General features: G+C 56.5%; 8 protein-coding genes across 8 annotated transcripts; 5 read left to right on the top strand and 3 right to left on the bottom strand.

Annotated features, from left to right (window-relative positions):
- Positions 1-14: 14 nt before the first annotated feature.
- On the top strand, positions 15-4,714 carry F5144DRAFT_574952 (uncharacterized protein). The gene is made up of 9 exons (XM_066789051.1): positions 15-589; positions 643-835; positions 916-1,347; positions 1,406-2,050; positions 2,113-2,224; positions 2,284-2,568; positions 2,634-4,171; positions 4,247-4,300; positions 4,369-4,714. Exons 1-9 carry the CDS (start codon positions 296-298, stop codon positions 4,497-4,499), a joined length of 3,684 nt encoding a protein of 1,227 aa, XP_066643835.1. The 5' UTR covers positions 15-295; the 3' UTR covers positions 4,500-4,714.
- A 443-nt stretch (positions 4,715-5,157) lies between these two features.
- F5144DRAFT_574947 (uncharacterized protein) lies at positions 5,158-6,455 on the top strand. The gene is made up of 2 exons (XM_066789050.1): positions 5,158-5,404; positions 5,538-6,455. Exons 1-2 carry the CDS (start codon positions 5,288-5,290, stop codon positions 6,339-6,341), a joined length of 921 nt encoding a protein of 306 aa, XP_066643834.1. The 5' UTR covers positions 5,158-5,287; the 3' UTR covers positions 6,342-6,455.
- Positions 6,456-8,808: 2,353 nt separating this feature from the next.
- Positions 8,809-11,219, top strand: F5144DRAFT_574940 (major facilitator superfamily domain-containing protein). The gene is made up of 4 exons (XM_066789049.1): positions 8,809-9,172; positions 9,229-9,594; positions 9,656-9,673; positions 9,724-11,219. The coding sequence occupies exons 1-4, from the start codon at positions 9,103-9,105 to the stop codon at positions 10,821-10,823; spliced, it is 1,554 nt and encodes a 517-aa protein (XP_066643833.1). The 5' UTR covers positions 8,809-9,102; the 3' UTR covers positions 10,824-11,219.
- An 83-nt stretch (positions 11,220-11,302) lies between these two features.
- F5144DRAFT_651073 (uncharacterized protein) lies at positions 11,303-12,284 on the top strand (the record flags this gene model as incomplete). Its single annotated transcript, XM_066793019.1, has 5 exons — positions 11,303-11,343; positions 11,472-11,492; positions 11,647-11,650; positions 11,680-11,838; positions 11,973-12,284. The coding sequence occupies 5 exons, from the start codon at positions 11,303-11,305 to the stop codon at positions 12,282-12,284; spliced, it is 537 nt and encodes a 178-aa protein (XP_066643832.1).
- A 1,204-nt stretch (positions 12,285-13,488) lies between these two features.
- Positions 13,489-15,462, top strand: F5144DRAFT_260078 (Intradiol ring-cleavage dioxygenase). The gene is made up of 2 exons (XM_066783530.1): positions 13,489-14,310; positions 14,376-15,462. Exons 1-2 carry the CDS (start codon positions 13,938-13,940, stop codon positions 15,245-15,247), a joined length of 1,245 nt encoding a protein of 414 aa, XP_066643831.1. The 5' UTR covers positions 13,489-13,937; the 3' UTR covers positions 15,248-15,462.
- A 58-nt stretch (positions 15,463-15,520) lies between these two features.
- Positions 15,521-16,762, bottom strand: F5144DRAFT_651071 (uncharacterized protein; the record flags this gene model as incomplete). Its single annotated transcript, XM_066793018.1, has 2 exons — positions 15,521-16,541; positions 16,661-16,762. 2 exons carry the CDS (start codon positions 16,760-16,762, stop codon positions 15,888-15,890), a joined length of 756 nt encoding a protein of 251 aa, XP_066643830.1. The 3' UTR covers positions 15,521-15,887.
- A 467-nt stretch (positions 16,763-17,229) lies between these two features.
- F5144DRAFT_260009 (histidine phosphatase superfamily) lies at positions 17,230-19,072 on the bottom strand. The gene is made up of 2 exons (XM_066783529.1): positions 18,775-19,072; positions 17,230-18,728 (listed from the first exon to the last, which is right to left on the bottom strand). Exons 1-2 carry the CDS (start codon positions 18,945-18,947, stop codon positions 17,375-17,377), a joined length of 1,527 nt encoding a protein of 508 aa, XP_066643829.1. The 5' UTR covers positions 18,948-19,072; the 3' UTR covers positions 17,230-17,374.
- Positions 19,073-20,350: 1,278 nt separating this feature from the next.
- F5144DRAFT_259979 (uncharacterized protein) lies at positions 20,351-22,341 on the bottom strand. The gene has a single exon (XM_066783528.1). The coding sequence runs from the start codon at positions 22,161-22,163 to the stop codon at positions 20,472-20,474; it is 1,692 nt and encodes a 563-aa protein (XP_066643828.1). The 5' UTR covers positions 22,164-22,341; the 3' UTR covers positions 20,351-20,471.
- Between the last annotated feature and the right edge of the window lie 80 nt (positions 22,342-22,421).

Genomic DNA, 22,421 nt, shown 5'->3' with positions numbered 1-22,421 from the left:
CAGCCCCCGCCTGTCACGAAATTGTGCGCCCAACAGTATGCCTAACGAGTCTGCCGCAGTGACGTACCTCGAGGTTGCAGACCTAATATTACTGCAAGCTTCGAAGCTCAGCCACGTTGTCGTCTTCCTCATGTCCCCTTCTTTCCAGCATCGCATCGAGACCCTTTAATACCTACCTTACTGACCAGATAGAAAAGGGGACCTACAATTAGGTAGGTAAATTGTGTCCGGTCTGCTCCTTCTAGCTCCTTCTAGCTCCTGGCACAAACATTTCCCTCAGCCCACGGTGTCCAAAATGCCGTCCGCTCCTTCCTTGCTGGACGGTATATTCCAGAAGGCCGTCAGCAATTTCGAGGCAACTTTGACCGACAAACAGCGGCGCGAGTTCCAAAACTGCACACGAAAGCATGTCGAGGACACGATTCTGGGCATCCAAAGCCGCCTTGCTTTGCAGCGAAAACAGCGGGATATGCGAAAAATCTCAAAGTTTGTTGAGGGTATGACCCAGCTGGGCAAAGTCATTGAAGTCTTTGTGAATTGTGACTCCACCGTTGCTTTTGTCTGGGCCCCTATCAAGTTTGTGCTGCTTGTAAGTCGTTCATCAAGGTTAATTTTGCCTGCCTCTGGTTGACTTAGATGAAGGCTGCTGGCACCTGGGTCGAGACATTAGACTGCCTTCTCGATACCTATGCCGAAATCGGAGAGTTCCTTCCTGGCCTATCGCAGTACGAAAGCTTCCTTAGAAGCCATCCCGCCATTGGCATTCATTTGCAGAACTATTATTGTGATGTGCTAGATTTCCACAGGGAAGCACTCCTAGTATTTTCGAGACCCGGTAGGACTCTTCCTTATTACCTAGGTACTTTCCGTATATCCGGACCCAACCTAAACTGATCATGGGTGGGTGCCTTGCAGGTTGGAAAACTGCGTTTCATTCATCCTGGAAGACTTTCAAGACGCATTTCGGCCCCATCCTCACCAAACTCAAGCGGCATCGTGATTTGCTGTCAGATGAGAAGATCACGACCCTCCTCACTGAGGTCAACGACTTCCGCCAGTCTTTTGAGGACAAGTTCGATGATTTATCGCGTCAAGTGCTGAAGCTCCACCTCGATAACCACGACGAAGAGTCCCTGCGCCACCAGGAAGCTCTCGACCGGAAACGTCAGTTTGTCGTTTCCAAACTCGACCCGCCAGACTATGCTTTCGACCTTGAAAGGGCGTTCAACGAACGGGGGGTGTCCACCTCAGGCGACTGGCTCCGAACCGACCCTGCGTTTTGTCAATGGACAGATTTGACTGCGATGGATCCACGGGCCCTCTTCCTGAATGGCATTCCTGGCACAGGTAGGCCCGACCGTGTCCATGAGAGCACCTTTTGCAACTCTGACTCGAATCCTACCAGGTAAAACGATTCTAGCATCCAGAGTAGTGAAACACCTTCAGCAATTGCGAGAGAGCAACCGCAGGTCATTAGTCCTCTATTTCTTCTTCAAGCACCATCATCCCGACAAGCGAGACTTTTCCGCCATGCTTCTTTCCCTGCTCTCCCAAGCCATCGCCCAAGATGAAGTGCTTCTCGACCTCGTCTACCAACGCCTCATCCCGGTCAATCAACACAAGGTCCGCTCAGTCTCTGTGTTACGCGAGCTCGCCGAGCTGGCCTTGCGGTCGCAAAGTGTCTGTTTTGTGGTCATTGACGGACTTGACGAATGTGTTGAGCCGGGAACAAGGCCGGAGAATGCTCAAGGGGAGCTCCTTAATTGGCTCGAGGCTCTCACCGTAGCATCAGCACCCTACAGCACAGTTGGGCATCACGACAACCAGCAAGACGAACGATGCACGCGCCTTCTCATTAGTGGCCAAAGAAACGGGTTTCTCGAGGAACGGCTAAAAGGTTGGCCTTCCATACAGATTGATTCTTCATCTGCTCACATGGACGACATCGAGGCGTATTCCGAGGCAAAAACCCAACAGATACGGCAGAGATTCAGCATCGACGAAACTATCCGGTTGGACATCATTCGTAAAGTCAACTCAAGAGCTCTGGGTACGTCCATACCTGCCGTAACCTAGGTCCTGTATCCTGGCTTCTAGGCTAACGGCGAGCAGGTATGTTTTTGTATGCGAAAGTCGTTCTCGATAACCTCTTGCACCAGCCCACGCGCGGCCATTTCAAGAGAGAACTCAAGGCAGAGAATTTCCCAAAGGGCATGAACCAAGCGTAATTCCTTTTATCCTGGCACAGAGAGTGGAAAAATGGCATGGCTAATACGGAGTCAGCTACGAGCGGGTGGTGGTCCATATCCTAGAGGGTGAAGATGAAGATCAAAACGGTCTGGCCCGGGAGATCCTGGGTCTAGTCATTTGCGCTGAGCGGCCGCTCATGTGGAAAGAGATTCAGAGTCGCTTCTGCATTGACATCCAGTCTGAGACGGCCGACCCCGATCTCAGGTTGCTAGACCCATGCAAGAAATACTGCGGGTCCTTGGTCGAGGTCGGCCGAAACGATGGGCGCAGTTCTGGGCCCGACGACACGGTGAACATCGTCCACGAAACCGCGCGGACGTGAGTTACTGGAATCCCCCTTGCGCAGTGACATGACGAGATTTGATCGCTGAGACGAGTGACAGGTATTTACTGCACACTGGCAAATTCAAACTGACCGATCTTCACAAGGAGATGGCACTCTTCTGCGCACAATACCTATCGTCCGCACCTTTCAGCTCAGAACAGGGCCGCTCCGGTATCAGGACACACTGCCTTACTGGTTACTATGGGTTTCTCGATTATGCGGTTGCGCATTGGTGGAAACATGCTACGTGTCCGGACTTGACCTTGGATCAAGACATCGCCTCAAAAATGCGCAAGCTATTAACTTCCCTCAGGCGCTCATCCGGGGGCGATAGCGAAGTCGTTGCAAACGCTATCACCACAACCTGGGCTCCAACCCAGCACCTTCAATACGACGGAAAAGACTGGGAAGCCGCCTTCCCGGTCGAGGAACGAATACAACCGATACGGAACTGCCTCGAGTCGCTATTCAACGACCCGAGCCACCAGGATTCAGGTACTGTGGAGGAGGCTCGAGAGCTCTATGGTTGTGTGAACTACAAGTGCAAGAAACCGTGGTGCCATTTCTTCCTCGAGGGCTTCGATATTCCACAAGCGCGCCAAGATCACATGGCGCAACACGAACGCCCTTTTAGATGCGGCAGCGATGGCTGTTACGGTTACCAGATCGGATTCGCAAAGGAGTCAGAGCTCGTCAAACACAACAACCATGTCCACTGCGAATTTAGCCCTACCATGGAATTTCCCCCGGCCGTGGGCAACAGCGGTATTTTCTCGGCTTCCAAAAAGGGTAAACTCGACGTCCTTCAAGCCCTGATTGGCTCCGGGATAGATGTCAATGCCAGGAGCCCTGACGACTCAACTCCATTGTTCTTGGCTGCAAAATCTGGACATTACCAAGTCTGCCGATGGCTACTGGAGCAAGGGGCCGAAGTGAACGCTCGATCCACGAGGCGTGAAAGAACACCCCTACAGGTCGCAATGACCAACAATGACTTGGATATTGCTCGGTTGCTCATCGGCCATGGTGCAGATGCTGGCCCCGACAAAGTCAAAACCAATTCCGATAATCCGCTTAATATTGCAGTCGACGAACGGAACCCGGCGTTGGTCACTGTAATTCTAGACCAGCTAAAACGCGACGCTGGCTTCTTGGTTCACGGTAGCGTATTGGCTGGAGTCATCCAACTTGGACACCGAGCCATGCTCAAGGCCTTTCTGCAATCCGGATGTGTCGTAGTAGAACAAATCCATCTTGCTAAGGCGATCGGCATGAGGGACCAGGAAATGCTAGAGATGTTGGTTAGGAACGAGCGTGGCGTGCATTTCGAGGAGCCGTTAATCAGGCTGGCTGTCCAAGTTGGACCGGCCAACGCGGTCGAGCTCCTGCTGTCAACTGGACAACTTCAAATTACTGACAACAGGTCAATTATGAAAGCGCTTATGGACAAGAAACCGTCAATAGCCCATGTCATCCTGCGATATCGAAACTTGCGGCTGATAGATGGCCAGCTCAAAGAATGTGGAGAATTGGCTCGCCAAATGGGGTTCGAAGAGATTGCAACGACCACTGACCACATGAAAGGGTTCCCCCAACGTAAGTTTCTCATGTGCGGACAATTTCCCTGCTACAGCTCTCCAGGTAGCTAACGTTCATTTTCGCTGTATAAAGCGGGAGACGCTGGATATGAAAAGCAGGAACGACTATGGGAACTTAGGAAACTAGGTGCGCTCAACATTTTCTATTATTCTCGTGATAAGTCTTTTTTTTCTTTTTTTACTAACAAAAGAAAGAACGCAGCGGGCGATTCCACCAGTTACAAGATTACCAAGTTCAGCTCATGCTTCTGGAGATTCAGAACAAGCGGAGAAAGGCCGCGGCGAAGGCAGAGGCAGGACCAGCTCAGGCAGGAGAGGAGCAATGAAATACTTCGTACCTACCGAGGTGAAGGAGCAGGACCACTTTGCTCGGCATGCCCGAAGGGGTTGTATGCTTCAATCAACTACATGGGCTTGCGCGCCACTGAATACTCAATCAAACTGGAACCGGTCAGAATCACACCCCAATCCTTTCCAGGGGTCCGATATAGTGCCAGCCTTCCCGTCCCGAATGACTTCCTTCAGTGCGCCGTGAAAAGGGGGTCTATGAGCCAAAATGGCAAGGACTCGGGAGTAAAGAGATTGACATATTTTGCCAGATTCAACGCTGTAGCTCGTGCAGCCTCGATCTGCTCAGATGTACGTGCAAGTGAACCCAAATAGTGGATGGTCGATTACTAGGTACCTAGTGTGTGCGAATTGAGGTTTTGGACCCGAGAGTTTGGATTGGGTGTTAAGGGACCCTCGGTGGTGTATCCTAAACCTGCATTTTTCGTATTTACCTGTCTTTCATGGGCGATATACTTTACCTCGCATCCTGAGGAGGGACAAGAAGTATAAATAGCCCATCCCTTCAATACTATACCTATCTAGTTGTTGTCCGATGAACTCGGCCCAATCTTCTTGCGGGGGTGTACACTCAACCTCTGAACATGCCCGAGCCACAGGGAGCGCTCCCCTCCACCCCACGTTCCACCAACCACCCCACCTTACCTAACGACCCCGCTACCCCTCCATCCCGAACCCCAAGTGCACCCCAAACAGCACTCCATCGTCTGAACAACGTTTCTAGCTTCAGGCACCACACCTTCACCTTCAGACGACAGACGCAAAAATGGCCGACATCGACCTCCAAGCAGTGCACGACACGCTCGTGTCGGTCGCCTTCGAGGCGGGGCGCATGATCCTAGCCGCCAACCCCAACAAAATCTCAACCGACACCAAGCTAAATGGTTCGCCCCCTTTCCATTCCATACCCCCTCATTCCCCCTTTTCCCAAGCCGTCTTCCCCTTCCAACCCCCCCCCCCCCCAACCAACCAACCAACCAACCCCGCGCTAACCCCTCCCCCCCCAAAACCCCCCAGCCGTCGACATCGTCACCGAAACCGACCAAGCCGTCGAGCGGATGGTGCTGGCCCGCCTGCGCGCCGCGCAACCCACCTTCGCCTTCGTCGGCGAAGAGAGCTACCAGCCCGGCGTGACGCGCGTCACCGACGCCCCCACCTTCATCGTCGACCCCATCGACGGCACCACCAACTTTGTGCACGGCTTCCCCAACGCGTGCATCTCGCTGGGCGTGGCGGTCGGCAGGGTCCCCGTGGTGGGGGTGGTGTATAATCCGTTTCAGGATTTGTTGTTTACCGGGGTGAAGGGGGGGGGCGGGTGGATGCAGAGGAATGCGTCGTTGGAGGTGGGGAAGGGACAGGGGGAGAGGGTGAGGTTGCCGTTGGCGGGGACGCCGGCGCCGGCGTTGGGGGGGTTGAGTAGTGCGTTGGTGTCGATTGAGTGGGGGAGTCAGAGGGATGGGGAGAATTTTGAGGTGAAGGCGAGGACGTTTCGGAAGTTGGCGGCGGCGAAGGAGGGGGGTGGCGGGATGATTGGGGGGATGAGGTCGTTGGGTAGTGCCGCGCTGAATTTGTGCGCTTGTGCGGCGGGGCAGTTGGATATGTACTGGGAGGGTGGTTGCTATGCGTGGGATGTGGCTGCGGGGTGGTGTATCCTCACCGAGGCTGGTGGCCGCATGGTGAGTGGAAACCCTGGGGAGTGGGAGACTACCGTGGACTCGCGCGTGTACCTGGCGGTCAGGGGCGCGAGCAGCGGGCAGGAGGAGCTTGTGAAGGAGTTCTGGGACATTATTGGGGACGACAGGATGGATTACAAGCACTAGATGTTGGGTTACAAACGCTAGATCTGGCCGTTCGTTAGACAGAAAAGGATGCATCCGTTGATAGAGTCGACAATAGACCAATACAGGTTCTTCAGCTCCGGTTACGGCATAGCATTTTAAAGATGCTCAGATGGAATCTAACTTCTCTCTGTGGGAGAGAACTAGGAGCAGGGGGCGTGTCTAGCCCGTCGGTAAGCTTGCGGTTTCACCCCGTCATCGGCGATACTGATCTGGATCACAATCCTCGGCTGACGCGGCGGTCATCCGCCGTGATCTTGAAGCAACTCGTGAATTAGTCACACGCACCGTCAACACCCCCGCAATCGTTCCTCGACTAGTTTTTGTACTTCCGCCGCATTCTCATCGTATTACATAAAGTGATGGGTATGTCCAGTCACGGACGGGGATGGGTCATTGCTAGGCGTTCGACTGTGTTACGCTTCTTGCGGGCTTTGGGAAGACTTTTTGACCCCGTTATCCCCGGCTTTCTGAGACCTGTCAGTGGATGGTTTGAGACAACGGCATTTGGGATGAAGTCTTTTTTGACTTGCTCAGCTTCCGCTGATCTATGCTCTGTAAAGTCGATGACCAGATCGACAGGCGATTTCAGCTCCTGCAGAGCGTTTTGCACTCACCCACAGCACCTTGCAGAAGCAAAAGCAGTTGGCAGTCACAAAAATGCGATCCCCAAGCGCAGTATGTCGCCGGCTTCCCCGAATGGGATTGCAGGGGGTCGTCCTTGAACAACCAGGTTCTTCTCATCGAATTCTAGCATCCTTTCCAAAGCATTCGATTCCACAAAGCCATTCCTCCTGCATTTTCAGGAGCCGGGTGGCGCACCCGAGGTGAAACACCGTCCGATGACTTGCTCCTCGTTTTCATCCCACATGACGCTCGCGGTGATGTCAACAACGCCACCCATTCCTCGAGGTACACAGTGCGAGTCCGGGATTGACTTGATTCTCGAGGAGGTTCCGCGGATGAGACGGCAGTACTCGGCTAAACAGGGCGCATGCCGGACGGCGTCGTGCATATGCGGGCCACACACCAAGTTCGAGCCGCAAGCGTGCAGAAAAAGAGGGGGCCAATAGCGTTCTTTGACCAGGCCCAGAAAGACAAGTCTCTCCACATCAGCGCTCGCGGCGAGACTCGTTCTTGTTTCCCCGAGCTGGACAATTCCCGACTCGGCCTCTTGTTATCAGAGGGTGGTAGTGTCGGAAGCGGCTCACATGTCGCATCCCAGACGCGTGTCGCACTGCCACCATGTGGATCTCGCTGTGTCCGACGACAGAACAGGGAACCGAGAATCGTCGTCTCTGCAACCGCGAGGATTGAACAAACTTTCGACGCAGGTTCGGCAGGGTTTAGAAGGCTTTGCAGCAATTCAAGTATACTATGCTATCTCTATCGCCATAGTTATCAGATATCAGTGTCCTGCATAATCATTTCTTCCAAACTCCATTTCGACCACCATCGGACCGACATACAAAACCCAAACCCGCTAAGAGCTCACCGCTCACCGGCATCGGCTGCCGACAGGAAACAACACTGCACAAGAAATCTGCTGATCCCTTCCTCGGCGCAGCACAGGAGAGAGTAATTTTTTTTTTCTCGTGGAGCCGAGATACGCGTGTCCTGTGAGCCTGTGAACACCAGACCGACGGTGAAAAAGAGTGATGTGACGGTGGCCGGCCAATCCGAGGGTTTCCATGACTTGATAAAAAATGCACGGTCAGAGATATCGGAGCAAAACCAGGAAGCTTTCCCCACAAAACCTCGGCCCTGCTAGCGCGCGAGGGCTGCAAGGATCGCAGCGGGCAACCTCAGCCATCTGCAGATCCCTGTTGAACGGCTTGGCGAGCGAACCACACACTGTTTTTCTTATCGCTGCCGATTCACGAAACGGCCTCCCTTGGCGACCACGGGGATTGGGTTTGGAGGCCAGTATAATCCAGAGATAAGACTTCACTTCTATCATCTGAAGCAAGATAAGCTTGCAGTTTCATCAAAAACATAGGATACTTTCAAGGACTGAGGTGCGATTAAACCCTAAGAGCCCCACACCGTGTCCGTACAGTTAGCGACTGCTTGACCGGGGGTGCCCGGTCCGGCCAACCGAACGCCACTGAAACATTTCATGGAGGGGCAACGTTCCTTTCTGACATTCTTCCGAAGGACGAACCGCATGCGACGGGGAACATCTCTCCCAGGATGTCCATGCAGAGTGCCGCATGCAAAAGATACAAAAATGCAACTATTGATGGCTAGGGTGGAGGAAGTCTCAGAAATGGCAACTGCATTGGCAGAATTAGGCAGTGAACGACCTGGGGAAAGAACGATGCGAACAGGCAGTAGGCGAGCACGAGGTGGAAAATGGTTGGGGCCGTGTTGGGAAAGCTGGGCGGGACTGTGCCTGGAACTCAATCGAACACTCACCTCCCGATCCTGGCCGGTCCAGAGCATGGGCCATGCATATCAACCACATGAACCCTTGTCCTTCAAATTTTGCCTGTCGGTGGCACCTGCGCACCTTCCCCTCTCCAACAAAAGTTTGGTTCTTAAGCTCGGTTCGCTCTCTTTTGTGTTGCCTTTCTTGTTCCCAATATTTTGAACCAAACACTGCAACAGGGGATATCGAGTGACTTCTCTCTCACTTGCACTCTCGGGGATAACCACCCAGACGACAACAGAGCGAGATACTGTGGCGCATCACCCATCCGGTGCTGCGGACAGCGTAAGATTAAAGCCATACCGCGAAGCAATGACTCTAACACAAAGAACAAGTCACCGTAACCCGGATGAATTCCCCACGGTCCAGCTATTTCTGCTAGGTAAGACGGACTAAATAAACTACTTCGTAAACCCGTAGCTAACCCTTTCACCTCAGCCATTGTCCGTCTTGCCGAGCCCATCGCGCTCACCTCCATCTTCCCGTATGCTTGGGCCCTCATCAAGCGATTCGAGGTCGGTAATGAGGATGACGCCTCGTTCTACGCCGGTCTGCTCATCTCGGCCTTCTCCCTGGCGGAGGCCCTGATGGGCATGTACTGGGGCGGTCTGTCAGACCGCGTCGGGCGCAAGCCTGTCCTGCTGCTTGGATGCATCGGCACCATGTTTAGCATGGTCATGGTCGGCTTTGCCGAGAACATCTGGGTGGCCCTGATCGGCCGGGCCCTCGGTGGTCTGCTCAACGGCAACATTGGCGTCATCCAGACCATGGTTGGCGAGCTGGTTACGAAGCCAGAGCATGAGCGTATGTTTTCTAATCTACCCCTTTTCCTTACCTAGTCAACGCATCTGCTAACTGGAAACAGCCCGTGCATACTCCATTAGTGAGTTCCTAACCACTCTTCCCACAATTCGACCCCTACTAATTTCGCAGTGCCTTTTGTTTGGAGCATCGGTACCATCATCGGTCCCATGATTGGTGGTCTCTTCGCGGACCCGCACGTGTCGTACCCCAATATCTTCCCCAAGGGCTCTCTCTTCGACCACTTCCCCTACCTCCTGCCAAATCTCATCTGTGCCGCCATGCTCCTCGTGAGCATCGTGCTCGGCTACTTTCTCCTCGAAGAAACCCATCCGGACATGCAGCCGCGCGTCCTACTGCCCGATGACACCTTCCTCTCTGAGAACACCCCTCTCATAGAAACGTCCGACGCCATGAAGCGCCCCGCCGTCGATCTCCGCGACGAGAACTACGGCACCATGCGCTCGCGCGACGCTGCTCCCCCGGCCTCGCCCAGCTGGACCAAGGAGCAACAGCCCCCCATCAGCATCTTCTGCAAGCGCATCATGGCCATCATCCTTGCCCTCTCCATCTTCACCTACCACTCCATGACCTTCGACCACCTCTTGCCCATCTTCTTCGAAGACGACCGCGTCCCCAACAACAACAACAACAACACCCCCGGCATGCTCGCCCTCGCCAGCGGCAGCCCCTTCTACTCCCCCGGCGGGCTGGGCATGTCGCTGCAGGCGGTCGGCGTGGTCATGGCCGTGCAGGGCGCCATCGCGCTCTTCATGCAGGCGGTCGTGTTCCCCATCATGGCGGACCGCGTCGGCATCTACCGCCTCTTCCTCTTCATCACCGTGCTGCACCCGCTCGTGTACCTGCTCGTGCCGTGGCTGCTGTACGTGCCCGAGGCCGCCCTCTGGCCCGCCATCTACGCCGTGCTCGCCGTGCGCAACTTCTTTTCGATCTTGCTCTACCCGCTGCTGCTCATCCTCATCAAGGAGGCCACCCCCAGCTCCACGGTTCTGGGCCGCGTCAATGGCCTTGCCGCGAGCGCCGGCGCTGCCTGCCGCATGGTGGCTCCGCCGGTGGCTGGTTACCTGTACGCCATGGGCCGCAAGGTCGACTGTACCGCGCTGGCCTGGTATGGCAGCGCCGCCGTGGCTGTGGTTGGTGCTGTGCAGTGCTTTGCGGTGAAGAGGCAGCGTGAGGATAAGGGGAAGCGGCCGATGGATGTGGAGGAGTAATATGGAGGAGTGTTGTGTTGTGCAAAGAAAGAATGTGGGGAGAAACAGAAAGAGGAAGAAAAGTGGTGTGTGGCTGGCATGACGGTGGTTTTTCTTTTGGATCTCGGGCGGTGCATGGCGGCGGAACGGATACGCGATACACGAGCGTGGGATTTGGACATGGGATGGCGCAAGGTGCTTTTATGGCTGCTTTATCGGCGTTTTTGGGCATGACGGCGAAGCAGGGCGTTGGTTTGCTTTGATGACTGTTCATGACCTGATGATCACGATCTGAATTTGGTCGGGCGCGGGATACCTTGTTATAGAGAACGGTAGATTTAAAAGGATAATGAATGTGAAATTGTGTAACCTACACCTCTTCTCTGGGTGGTCGTGGATCAATGCTAGATATCGGACGACACGGTGAAATGCGGGTTTGAAGTTGCTGTGGCCACATAGGGGAAACCAGCTTGATTCGGACCATCTTGGGTAGATAAATCATGCCCACTATCAGACTTCCGAATATGCCGGGCCGACGCTCGTAAACTCTAATCTTTTGCTTTCAGACTTTAGAAAAGAGGATTGGTTTCTGGAGCTAATAGTGATACTAACCTGTGAGATGCAATTTTTGTCTTCGTAGCTAACGGTTGGACACACATGACGCGGTAGATTTCTGTATCACAAAGGAAGGTTTGAGACAAAGGCGCCGATAAGTCTACTCTGTATAACGGAGGATCGGAAATCTGTAACCCGTGAACGCTGCCATGAGACATCCCGATCCGAACTCCCTAGGGGCTCAATGAAAACATGTTGAGTAAACTAAATACTTATACACCTCCCCTAGCCGGGTAAGCTATCCAAAACTTCATGCTAGTAGTCGTCACCCACCGTCAAGTATCACCTCTATTCCACACACTACCTATCCTGGTACTTGACAATTTCACTTACGCGCCCGCGGTTATCAACAACGGACACAACTGCACACTACTGGAATTCACAACAATGTGCCGTATCCTATCCGTACACCACCCACACTGTAAGTGCAATGTGGCGATTGTGACCATCCGGTGCAAAGCAAAGAAGCACGCAGCCAGGATGGGGCAACGATACGAGTGCAATCCACCGATCACTACCGAGGTAGAATCAACTTTACCCTGCAATGTTTGCCAGGGCACGGCAGCGGAGGAGGATATTTGGGGACAATGGACAACGAGATGGACGGACCTCGTTGCCAGGGCGACCAGATTGGGGGCCGACCCCGAGACGCTCGGATACATTGACACAGCCGAGCACACTCATCTCGTAGCGTTTCAGCCTCTACGGGAGGAGTTGCAGGGCTTGAACGGATACAACGCCAACGACGCCCAGGGACGACGCCGCCAGATCTTATACAGCATCTTCGATGATGTGTCTGGAGAGGAGGACCGCATGCTCGTCCTGGAGCTTATCCCTGTATTGATCAGGCAGCCAATGCCCTTCTAAGTACCTTGCGCTGGTTGATCGCAAGGGGTCTTAGACCGCGTGGTCCGCGGTCTGGTAGCCGGACTAGGGAGGTTAGATATGCTCTGGTAGCATAGGATAGCCATTAATAGAGATTCATTCGCGGAATAACCTTTGAGATCCTCGACACACCACGTGGTGAACATAGGTAAGTGGCAGTACAGCGAGCAGAGAATGATTTAGAACACACTCATGGGTTGGTTCAGATATTGGGCATGAGTTGGCCGGGCAAGGCCGAAGGGAAACGGACTCCAACTCCGAACTTCCTCAACCGAATACCGGAGGTAACCGTTCGCGACCAGGGGAGGTCCACCCTGCACCCTGCACCGAGACCTAGACCGCATCCCTGGAGGGCATGGAGTTCGTGACGTGTACGAATGAGTGTGTGAGCGAGTGTCTAGTAAATCGGTACTTAGATGAAGTATCCCAGGAAGTGAGCCTCGGCAAATGGGACACCGCTGCGACTCTGAATAGGTAGGTATACAGCGGGTTGGCCGAAGGGGACAGACGACAATAACATTAACCCATTCCATACATGATACAACCCATAGTGTCAGTCTATGGGAGCCGTGAGAGAACTGAAGATACGTTGCATTAATTAGGTAATATTCTCTGCATATTCGTCATATCTTCCCTTTCGTCCAGGCCGATGTTAAATTTGACATGCCACCGCCATGCTACCTAGGTACAACGTGCGGCTGCCAGGGGAAACCGCCTGCGTGTTCTAGGAAACGTTGGAGCGGCCACTACAAATTGAGGGGGTTCCCTTGTCTGCTGGCTTTTTCACTGCCCTCTCCTACATCGCTGTACGATCGATGGGTACCCGTACCGGAGATGCATAAATAGAATGGCGATATGGCTGAGACCACTGCCGTGGACGCGTATACATCAAATTTAAACCTGCCACCTCCGTGATCCCAGTTCGTTCTCGTGGCTAGGATATCCTAGTCGTGTTCTGAAGCCTCATCGTCGTGATAGTTTCTTTTATGCCATTGCCCAATCACAGGAAAAGTAATTATCCCTATGGATCGGAAGGTTTAGTTCATGGCGGTCCCACTTCTCGCTGTCGATCACCGCCCACAGCCCGGAAGAAGCCCGCTCGGTTCGGGATGTGGGAGACCATGCGTGCGTGCGTAATCCTGGCTCCACCATATATCCGCTTAAACTTGAAAGTTGCGCGTTGAATCGGCCCCTTAATCACTACGAGTCCAACCAAGCTCAAGCCAAGACACGGGCGACTAGGTCTAGCGCCGGGAGAGCGGTAGTTGCCGATCAGGGAGGCTCAAAATGGCATTTACGTCCGGGAGTTAATGTTCCAGTGCATCGTGACCCTGGTCTGCTTCGGCATAGCAACGCGGGGAGGAGCTGCGTCTGCAGTAAGAGCACCAATGGCATCGCGGGCGATGATCATGGAACACCTGGTTGGTGGACGGGGAAAGCCCTTGGAAACGCCATGGCTTCACCCAGCGCCGCGTGTTGATATGGAGAGAGAGACGCCGATGGTATCATTAGTATGGGGCTGGGGATAGTGTTGAGGAGTATATAGATGTACTGGGACGGCAGCTTCTTGGCCCAGTCCTCACATCACCAACAGCCCTCACTCTTCAGCTTCCATCCTGTTGACTCTACCTCATCATGCACTTCACCAAGGCTATCTCCGGCCTCGCGGCCCTCGCCAGCCTCGTCGCCGCCCACCCGAGCCACGACGTCGCCCAGGAGGCCGCTGAGCGCCGCAGCTACCTCCAGTCTGTCAAGCGGACCTCGCTCGCCCACTGCGCCGACAAGCTCAAGGCCCGCGGCACCAGCGCGCGCAACGTGGCCAGACGCCAGGCCGTCGTCGAGAAGGCCCGTCAGAAGCGTGGCCTCAAGAAGCGCGACTTCGACGCCGTCCTGGGCATCGACCACAACAAGACCGCCTTGGGTTACACCCGCAACACCGACGCCGCCACGCTCTTCGCTGGCTACAAGTCGTGCCTTCTCACCCCTGAGGTGACCCAGGGGCCGTACTGTAAGCTTCCGCCCCCAACCCCCGACCAGCCCCTTGGGTTCATCACACTCTAACACCCACCCTAGATGTTGCCGGCGAGTACGTCCGCGAGGATGTCGTCGAAGACCAAGCCGGCGTGCCCCTCCTCCTCGACTACCAGGTCATCGACGTCGACTCCTGCGAGCCGATCCCCGAAGTGTACCTCGAGATCTGGCACTGCAACGCCACGGGCGTGTACGGCGGCGTCGTGGCCAACGGCAACGGCGACACCAGCGACACGTCCAACCTGGACAACACGTTCCTGCGCGGCATCCAGGCCACCAACGCCGACGGCGTGGCGCAGTTCGAGTCCGTGTTCCCGGGCCACTACACGGGCCGCACGACGCACATCCACGTCATGGTGCACACCAACGCGACCCTGCAGGCCAACGAGACGCTGGGCCTCGACAACTACGCCAGCCACATCGGGCAGACCTTCTTCGACCAGACGCTCATCTCCGCGGTTGAGGCTGTCGAGCCCTATGCCAGCAACACCCAGACGCTGACCACCAACAAGCAGGACGGTATCATGGCGCAGGAGGCCGGCATTGAGGGTGTTGACCCCGTCATGGAGTACACCCTGCTCGGCGACAACATCGAGGATGGACTGTTCGCGTGGATTGCGTTTGGTATCGACTCGTCCAAGTCCGAGGCCATCAACCCGGCCGTGTACTATGGTGAGGGCGGCGGTGTTGCCAACCCAAGTGGAGGCTTTGGAGGTCCCGGCGGTCCTGGCGGCCCCGGTGGTCCTGGAGGTTCGCCTACCGGCTCGCCGCCGCCGGCTGAGACTGCCACGCCTACCACCGTTGCGGCTGCCGATGAGACCACCGCTCCTACCACGTCTGCTGCGGCTGCTGATGAGAGCTCCGCGCCTGGGAAGGGCTGCGGTCGTGGTATCAACCGTGGCCAGAGGGATTAAAGGGCGAATTCAGATTGTTGGTCTAAAGCAAGTTGGGTGTAAAAAGGGGTTTGCCAAGTTATGTACATACCTACCGTAGAATATATGTTTATCAGCCTCGGATAGTTTGGCCCTCGCAGTGTATCGGTTGGTTCTTGTTCCTTTGCTTCCAATGGTGAAACATGACGACTCTGCGCTGTACGTTCGTGGAACCAAACACAGAGGCGCCGCCTGTGTCTTCCATATTTGGACCAAGTCTTACCCCTCTTCAATGCATGGGGCCCTCGAAGCACCCCTCAAGCCAACGACTTGATGGCCGAATTCCCTCTGTCACAGCACTTCACCAGCCTCCCATCGCCGCCCTCAGGCGGGCATGCTTGGTTAGCAAAATCACCATTGTCCGAAAGAGTGCGTAACGAGGCGAGGAAGAACGGTACCGATCGCATAAAATATGGTAGGTAAATTTTGCCCAAAACCAGCAGCCGGCCAAACTCCTGCCCAAACCCAGCCCAGGTCCCTGCCAGATCCCGAAATGCCCCAGACAGTCGCCGGCCCCAAAACACACCAAAAAAGAAAAACTAAACCCGCGAAATACAGCACCCGGGAAAGAAAAGCGCCGACAAATTACCACCTACCCCGAGCCTACCCACCCACCATACCCTCAAACCTCCTCCCGAAACATCGACCTCCGATCCTCCTCCCTTTTCGCAGCCTTCCTCGCCGCAAACGACGCGCCATCATCCATCGGCCGCGGACTAACCCCACGCAAGCTCAAGTTACTCGGCTCGGCGCCATCACCAAACGGATCCCTCGCAGGAGCAGCAGCAGCAGCCGAGGTACCCGGACCCGGCGACCGACTCCGCGGCCGACCGCGCCTCTCCTCCTCCCCACCACCACCACCACCACCTGCCGCCGGCATCCCACCCGGCGCCACCGCCAAATTCATCGCATACCCCTCCCCCCCACCACTACCACCGCCCCCACCCCCAGGCGGCACCAACCCCAACTCCCTCTCCTCCTCATACGGATTATACCCGCCCACCCTCGAATCCCACGGATCATCCTCCTCAAACCCCCTCCCACCCCCACCACCCCCACCACTCCCACCAGCATGCCCATACCCCGCGTTATACGACCCCGACCCCGAAGGCGAGGGGCCCTCGTAGGCGCCGGCCGCGGTGCGTGCGTTGCGGCCGCCGCCGCCCGCGCGGGAGAACCAGCCCATGATGCCGCCGCTGCGGGGGGAGGGGCCGGTGTAGGGGGTGGGGGAGCGGTTGAGGAAGGGGATGTAGGATTTTAGGGGGGGTGGGGGGAGCTGTTGGGGGGGTGGTTAGTGAGGGTTTGATTTGGTTTGGTTTGGTTTGGGGGGCGGTTGTTGGGGGGGTGGGGGATGGTGAGATGGGATGGGTGGGAGGGGAGGGGGATGGGACTTACGCCGAGCTGGGATGCGCGGACGCGCGTGAAGATGACCCAGCCGACGCCCGCTGCTAGCAGCAGCAGGACGATGGCGAGGACGACCGCGCCTGCGGTGTTCATGGTTGGTTGGTGTGTGTTGTTTGTTGGTGGCGGTGCTGGATGCAAATCGGTCGATGCGGGCTTGCGAGGAGGACCAGGTCTCAATTGGGATGCGCGAGCGCAGAGGTCGGCATTGGGAGGAAGAGGGATTTTCGGCTTTGGCAAACGAAGTTGGGTGCGCGATGGGGAAAATGAAGGCGCAAGTTGGAAGTTGCTGCGGCCCGGCTGCTTGTGTCACCCTATGGCTGCGTTTGGCTGTTCCCGAAGGGCCCGGAACCCGCAAGCAGCAGCCCCTCCGCCCACTTGCAAGCCCCGCCGATGCCAAGCCTGCACCGATCGATTAATCTGTGCCAAGAGCCCGCCTTGGTGGATTACTTAAGTTCCATGTTTAGGAGGTCAGAAAGGATGTTCATGAGTTGTTGTAGCAGAATACGAAAGTATATGACTTTATGGATGATGAGACGGAAAGCGTATACACATATATTCTCACGGAGTGATGTAAAACACTCAAGGCAAGCCCCAAGACAAGCATAATAGTTATGCAATTTGTTATCTTTACGAATACCGCTTCAACTCCCGTTCATAATCCATTTCATACGCAACCGGGGTATCATCAATAAAGCAGCCACCATCTCAATCAAAACACAAATCCCATCTCCCATCCCCTCTCGCAAACGCCATGCTCTCCACAAACCGTCCCAAACCGCACATCCCCCTCTCATCCGCCCCACACCCCTTCAACGGCATAACCCGATCATTCACCAGCACCCTGACCTTCTCTTCCTTACCCTCCCCCTTCACTCCACACCGCATCTTCTCAACATACACCCTCGCCCCAAACGGCACCGCCCAGCCCGCCGCATACCCCCCACTCTCCCCCGGCTCCTGCCGCGTACTATTATCCAGCATCTCCACCCCGTCATACACCCCCAACGCCCCCAACACCCCCATCATATCATTATCATGACTAAAATCCGCATACAACCCCCGATCCAGCGGGAATGTCTCCGCATCCCCATCCAGGGTACGATTCGTACTGGTCCCATCCCTCACCGGCCGACGCGTCAGACGCGCCAGCAGCTCGTTGACAAAGCCGACGCCCTGGGTGGGGCCGAGCGGGTTGCCGGGCCCGAAGCCGTACCATTTGCCGAGGGACTGGAAGTAGTCGTAGTGGCGCCACTCGGCGGGGGTGAAGAGGCGGCAGAAGGGGCCGGGCGTGGCGCCGCCGGGGGAGGCCACCGTGGAGAAGGGGCAGAGGTCCATGAAGAGGATGGTTTCGTCGGCGGTGAGGTTTGCGCCCGGGAGGTTGGTGTTGAGGCGTGTGGTGATGGGCGCCGCGAAGGTGGCGAGGTAGGTGGCTTGGGCGGAGGCGCCGATGGTGGAGTAGGGGCCGCGCTCGAAGGCGTCGCAGAGGCCGTGGTGGAGGGTGTTGTTGGTGGTGGGGGTCTCGGGGATGATGACCATGTCGTAGGGGAGGCGGGGGCGCGTGGTGGAGTCGCGGTCGGCGAGCAGGGCCGCGTGGAAGCCCTGGGTGAAGTTCTCGGCGGAGTGGATGACGCGGTCCTGGCCGCCGGCGCGGACGAAGGGGATGGATTCGCGGGCGAGAGAGCGGTAGCGGTCGTAGAACTTGAGTCCCGAGTTGACCATCTGCTGCTGGCCCATGCGGGTTAACTGATCTGAGCCCAGTTGGTAGCTGTAGTCGCGAAGGAACTCGAAGCCCGGGCCGTAGGAGCCCGATCCGGAGGAGACGGCCTGCTGGATCTTCTTGATGAGGATGATGTACAGCAAGGTCTTGCCGTGGGTTGGATCTCTCGCCCCATGGCGGGAGAGGACTTGGGCAAAGGTCAACTCGCAGTCCTCCGGGATGGGGGCGTCAATCTCAGATGGCACAGTGAAGTAGGGCGAGTACTGGCCCCAGGAGTGGGAGATGGAAGTGCCGCATTGGTAGCCCCGGTCAGGCGTGTCACATTTTTGAGGACCAGGTGTCCTATGGGGGTTAGCTTTGGCAGAGGTCAAGGGAGAGGAGAACGGACATGAAGGTGACGGCCAGATAGCCCACCACAATCACTATCAACGTAAGGCCGGCAATCTTCGTAGCGCGTCGAGTCCCCATCGGCCGGGTGCCCTGATTAGGGACCTCGTTGGGGCCCGGAAGAGGCGCATATCCAGAGCGGCCCCTGCGGAACCAGTCCATGAGCGAGGCCATCTTGTTGTGGTCGTCTCCAGTCAGTGATCGGCACGGCGTAGTCGGTGTGTTGTTGTTGGGGGTTCAAAACCAGGAATGCATGCCGGCGTAAGTCTCGCTTAGCCGTATTTGTTGATTGTGTAATATCCCTTTGCAACCCCGGATTCAAATTTATGGTCGATGCCCAGCACCAACAAAAGTCGAAAATGTTGACCGCCCCCGAGAAGCTGGAGATGAGAGAGGTTCCGTGTGCGTTGGCCGAGCCAAGACGTTAACTGTGGGTCTGCACCTGAAACCCACCACCAAAGCAGCCCACGTGCAGCCCCACTGCACCCCTGGCAGCTTGGTTGACGATCGGCGCTGGGACAGGCCGCAGAGCGGCACGGGTTTCCTTCCAGGGCCCAACTCGGCCCGGGTCAACAGTCATGGCCAACAAACAACGTTGTAACCTACAAACAACCACCATGGCCTAGGAATCTGCCCGGATGGAAAGGCCGAGTCTCGGGATCGCAAGCCGATCAATCCATATCCCGCTTCCGAAAATAGCACGGCCCGGCCGGGTTTGGCTGGCCCTTTTACACGTGCTGACGTGATGACGGACGGCAGCAGCCATTGGTGATCAAACTCGCGAGTCGTTGCATCGCCGAAGATTGAGATTGCTGCGTGCCAGAACCATGTTAATTTCGTATTTCTGGACTTCAAGTATAATTTACGTCTGCACGGTCCCAAAATCTGATTGCATGGGATTTAATCACCAATTCCCGATCACCAAAACCTGCGGCGCGGATCAGCTCGCGCCGCAGCCCAACCTACACCACGACGCCAAGAAGCGGCGCATATGTTTCCCATCGGTACATGGAAGCTTCCCTGCCTCGTAGCTGGAGATCCGGAGCTCCCCAAACTTCCTCTCTGTTGCGTGCCGGAATCCGTCCTGGTTCCGCCAGATCCATACTGTACAACTCTCCTGAGTGAGACCCGTGACACCACGACCCGCCCGCCGAGCCGAGCGAGACCTGCTCGGCGGCTAGCTAATTTCCCACGCTGCGTGATATTGATTCAATACATGCACCCGCGGCGGTTACAACCCGCCTGAGACAACATCGCCAGATCATAGTCGCAGTCGGTTGGAGAGGTGCAATTGCAGGAGCAGGTACATGCTTATCCGTGTATGTTGGTATGCCAGCAAGAAATCTCTTGAATAAAGCTCTGCTCTGTCTGTCTATCTGCGGAGGTATCAAAACACAACGCCGTGGTATCATCGGTAGTAGTAGTAGTAGTAACAGTAGTGGCCAGTCCCGGGCCATGCCGCCAAACAACCCCCCTCTCTGTCCCTGATTACCCGATCAGATAGATAGATGCCAGCCCGTTGTCGCCAAACATCCAGCTCGGCGCAACCCCAGGGCATCTATTTTCCCAGCCAACCCACCGCTCTATACATCCGTCCATCCATCCCAAATTCCATCCATACAGATACACGGGTACGGGGGTATCAATACCCTGAGTAAACAAAAGAAAAAGTAGAAGAAGATAAGGTTGGTTGATAGATTAAAACGCCACACCCACGCTCATCGGCCTCGGCCCATTCACAATCCCATACGGATTCACGACCCCCAACCCCTCCCCACCACTCCCAGCAGTCCCAGCAGCTGCGATCTCCCTCTGAAACTCAGCCTTATCAAACCCAATCACCGGCGTGGTATGCCTCGTCGACGAGCCCTGCTTAGGCGTCTGATCGGGCGACCAGGCCGCCGTCGTGGTAGGCAGGGTCTTGGCGCCGCCGTCGCTGGCGCTCTCGTCACCCTCGTCGTCGTCGCCGCCTGTTTCCCATGTGTACACCGAGGATGAGGTTTCCATGCTGGTGCGCGGCAGGCCCTCGGGGGGTGCTACGCACTGGTAGAAGCCGTCGGATTCCTTGATGGGGCGTGGGGAGGTGGTGGTGGTTGTTGGGGCGGTGGTGGCGGTGGTGGTGCCGAAGGTCATGGTGGTGGGGGTGGTAGTGTCGGCGCTTTGTGGGATTTCGTCCGATTCGTCGGGGTTGAAGAGCCAGTGGGAGACGCGGGAGAAGGATTTCTTCTTGCGGAGGGGCGGGCGTAGGACGAGGGGGAGGGGTGGCGCGAGGGGCCGCTCGAGGCGCTCCGAGCCCTTCTCGGGCGAGCTGGCGCGGCGGCGGGCGCTGGTGTAGGAGGTGGGCGGGGATTGGGACTGCGCAGCTGCGGTGAGGCTCAGTGTCCTTTCTTGCACTGTCATGCTGGCCACGCGGGAGGGTGCGGTGCGAGGGCGGTCGTCTAGGCTAAGACGCTGGGCGAATGACGGGGCGGCCGCCGGCAACGCCGGGATCGAAGGCATGGGTTCGATGTCTGTGGATGTTAGCTGGGCCCTGGCAAGAGAGGCAGGCTGTAACGCACCACCCATGTCGAAGCCGGTCAGCGGCCGGTTGCCAAAGTAGGCGCTCTGCCGCTGCACCACCGAGTTGATTTCGGCCTGCAGCCTCTCCTTTTCGATCATGGCACTGGCGATCCGCGCGACGATGCGCTCCGTGTTCGGGGCCGTCGAGGCACGCGCCCTAGACTTGGGTGGTATCCTCGGCGGGCTCATACTGCCCTGGGACATGCCGGACTCCTGCCGGCGGTGCTTCCGTGGAATGTGGAACGACATGGTCTGGTGGTGGCCCCGCTCGTTGGTGAGCGTCGAGCTGCTGCTGGCGTCCCACTTGGAGCTGTTCCCCGTGTAGGCCCGGGGCGGATGCGTGATCTCACAGTCGACGTGCGGAAGGATGGCCGACAACCGGTTGTCCGGCTGGTAGATGCTGAGCTCGATCGGCCGAAACGAGCGGGGACGTGGTCTCGTCTCCTGCGGGGGAAACTGGAACGACTCGGATTGTAGGTGACGGAAATCGGTTGGTCCTGATATCTGCAGCCGGCGGACCGAGGACGACGATCCCGAAAACCAGTTCTTCCTCACGGAGCTGTCGCGGCTCGCCGGCCTCCGTAACCTCGTCCGCTCTGCCTCCCTGTCGAGCGTCTTTCCGTACGTCCTCTCACTCGACCACGCCGGCTCTGCCGATGGCCGGGGGATGACGGCGGGCTGGTCCCGCAAGACGACGATATTCCTCTCGGCGCCGACTAGGTTCGGCGTACGGTTCGAGACAAGCCGGCGGCTCGACTCGGTCGACCCAGATCTCTCGCGCGGGCCGCAACATGACGCAAAGGAAGCAAACCACGAAGAAAATGTATCCATGCTGGCGGTTTCAAGCAGCCACTAAAGGTAAAGAGAAGGACTCATGCCTCGGTGTGAAAGAAAGGAAAGACACGTCCAGCGACCAGCACCCAGGACAAAGAAAATGTACAGAGCACATGGAAATGGGAAGGGAGGCAGAGCGCGGCGGCGCGGACGGACCAGCCATTTTTACATAACATCACGGCTGGCGGTCGAAAGTGTAGCACACTCTGCAGGCCGGCTGAGCAGCGCTGACTTAGTGGTGGACAGCGGCCGGAT

The sequence above is a fragment of the Chaetomium tenue genome (assembly GCF_020726465.1).
Source record: "Chaetomium tenue strain MPI-SDFR-AT-0079 chromosome Unknown F5144scaffold_4, whole genome shotgun sequence".
NCBI classification, from domain to species: Eukaryota; Fungi; Ascomycota; class Sordariomycetes; order Sordariales; family Chaetomiaceae; genus Chaetomium; species Chaetomium tenue.
The sequence above is the reverse complement of the archived record's forward strand: the minus strand, read 5'-3'. Positions and strand labels throughout refer to the sequence as shown.

Excerpts from the sequence above, each read along its gene's own strand:
- F5144DRAFT_260078 (XM_066783530.1), top strand. The coding sequence starts at position 13,938 with ATGCACTTCACCAAGGCTATCTCCGGCCTCGCGGCCCTCGCCAGCCTC. Across the intron at positions 14,311-14,375 it reads GGTGACCCAGGGGCCGTACT|ATGTTGCCGGCGAGTACGTC; the intron begins GTAAGCTTCCGC and ends CACCCACCCTAG.
- F5144DRAFT_574952 (XM_066789051.1), top strand. The coding sequence starts at position 296 with ATGCCGTCCGCTCCTTCCTTGCTGGACGGTATATTCCAGAAGGCCGTC. Across the intron at positions 2,051-2,112 it reads AGTCAACTCAAGAGCTCTGG|GTATGTTTTTGTATGCGAAA; the intron begins GTACGTCCATAC and ends AACGGCGAGCAG. Across the intron at positions 4,172-4,246 it reads CATGAAAGGGTTCCCCCAAC|CGGGAGACGCTGGATATGAA; the intron begins GTAAGTTTCTCA and ends CGCTGTATAAAG.
- F5144DRAFT_260009 (XM_066783529.1), bottom strand. The coding sequence starts at position 18,947 with ATGGCCTCGCTCATGGACTGGTTCCGCAGGGGCCGCTCTGGATATGCG. Across the intron at positions 18,729-18,774 it reads TATCTGGCCGTCACCTTCAT|GACACCTGGTCCTCAAAAAT; the intron begins GTCCGTTCTCCT and ends TAACCCCCATAG.
- F5144DRAFT_574940 (XM_066789049.1), top strand. The coding sequence starts at position 9,103 with ATGACTCTAACACAAAGAACAAGTCACCGTAACCCGGATGAATTCCCC. Across the intron at positions 9,173-9,228 it reads GGTCCAGCTATTTCTGCTAG|CCATTGTCCGTCTTGCCGAG; the intron begins GTAAGACGGACT and ends CTTTCACCTCAG.
- F5144DRAFT_259979 (XM_066783528.1), bottom strand. The coding sequence starts at position 22,163 with ATGGATACATTTTCTTCGTGGTTTGCTTCCTTTGCGTCATGTTGCGGC.
- F5144DRAFT_574947 (XM_066789050.1), top strand. The coding sequence starts at position 5,288 with ATGGCCGACATCGACCTCCAAGCAGTGCACGACACGCTCGTGTCGGTC. Across the intron at positions 5,405-5,537 it reads CAACCGACACCAAGCTAAAT|GCCGTCGACATCGTCACCGA; the intron begins GGTTCGCCCCCT and ends CAAAACCCCCCA.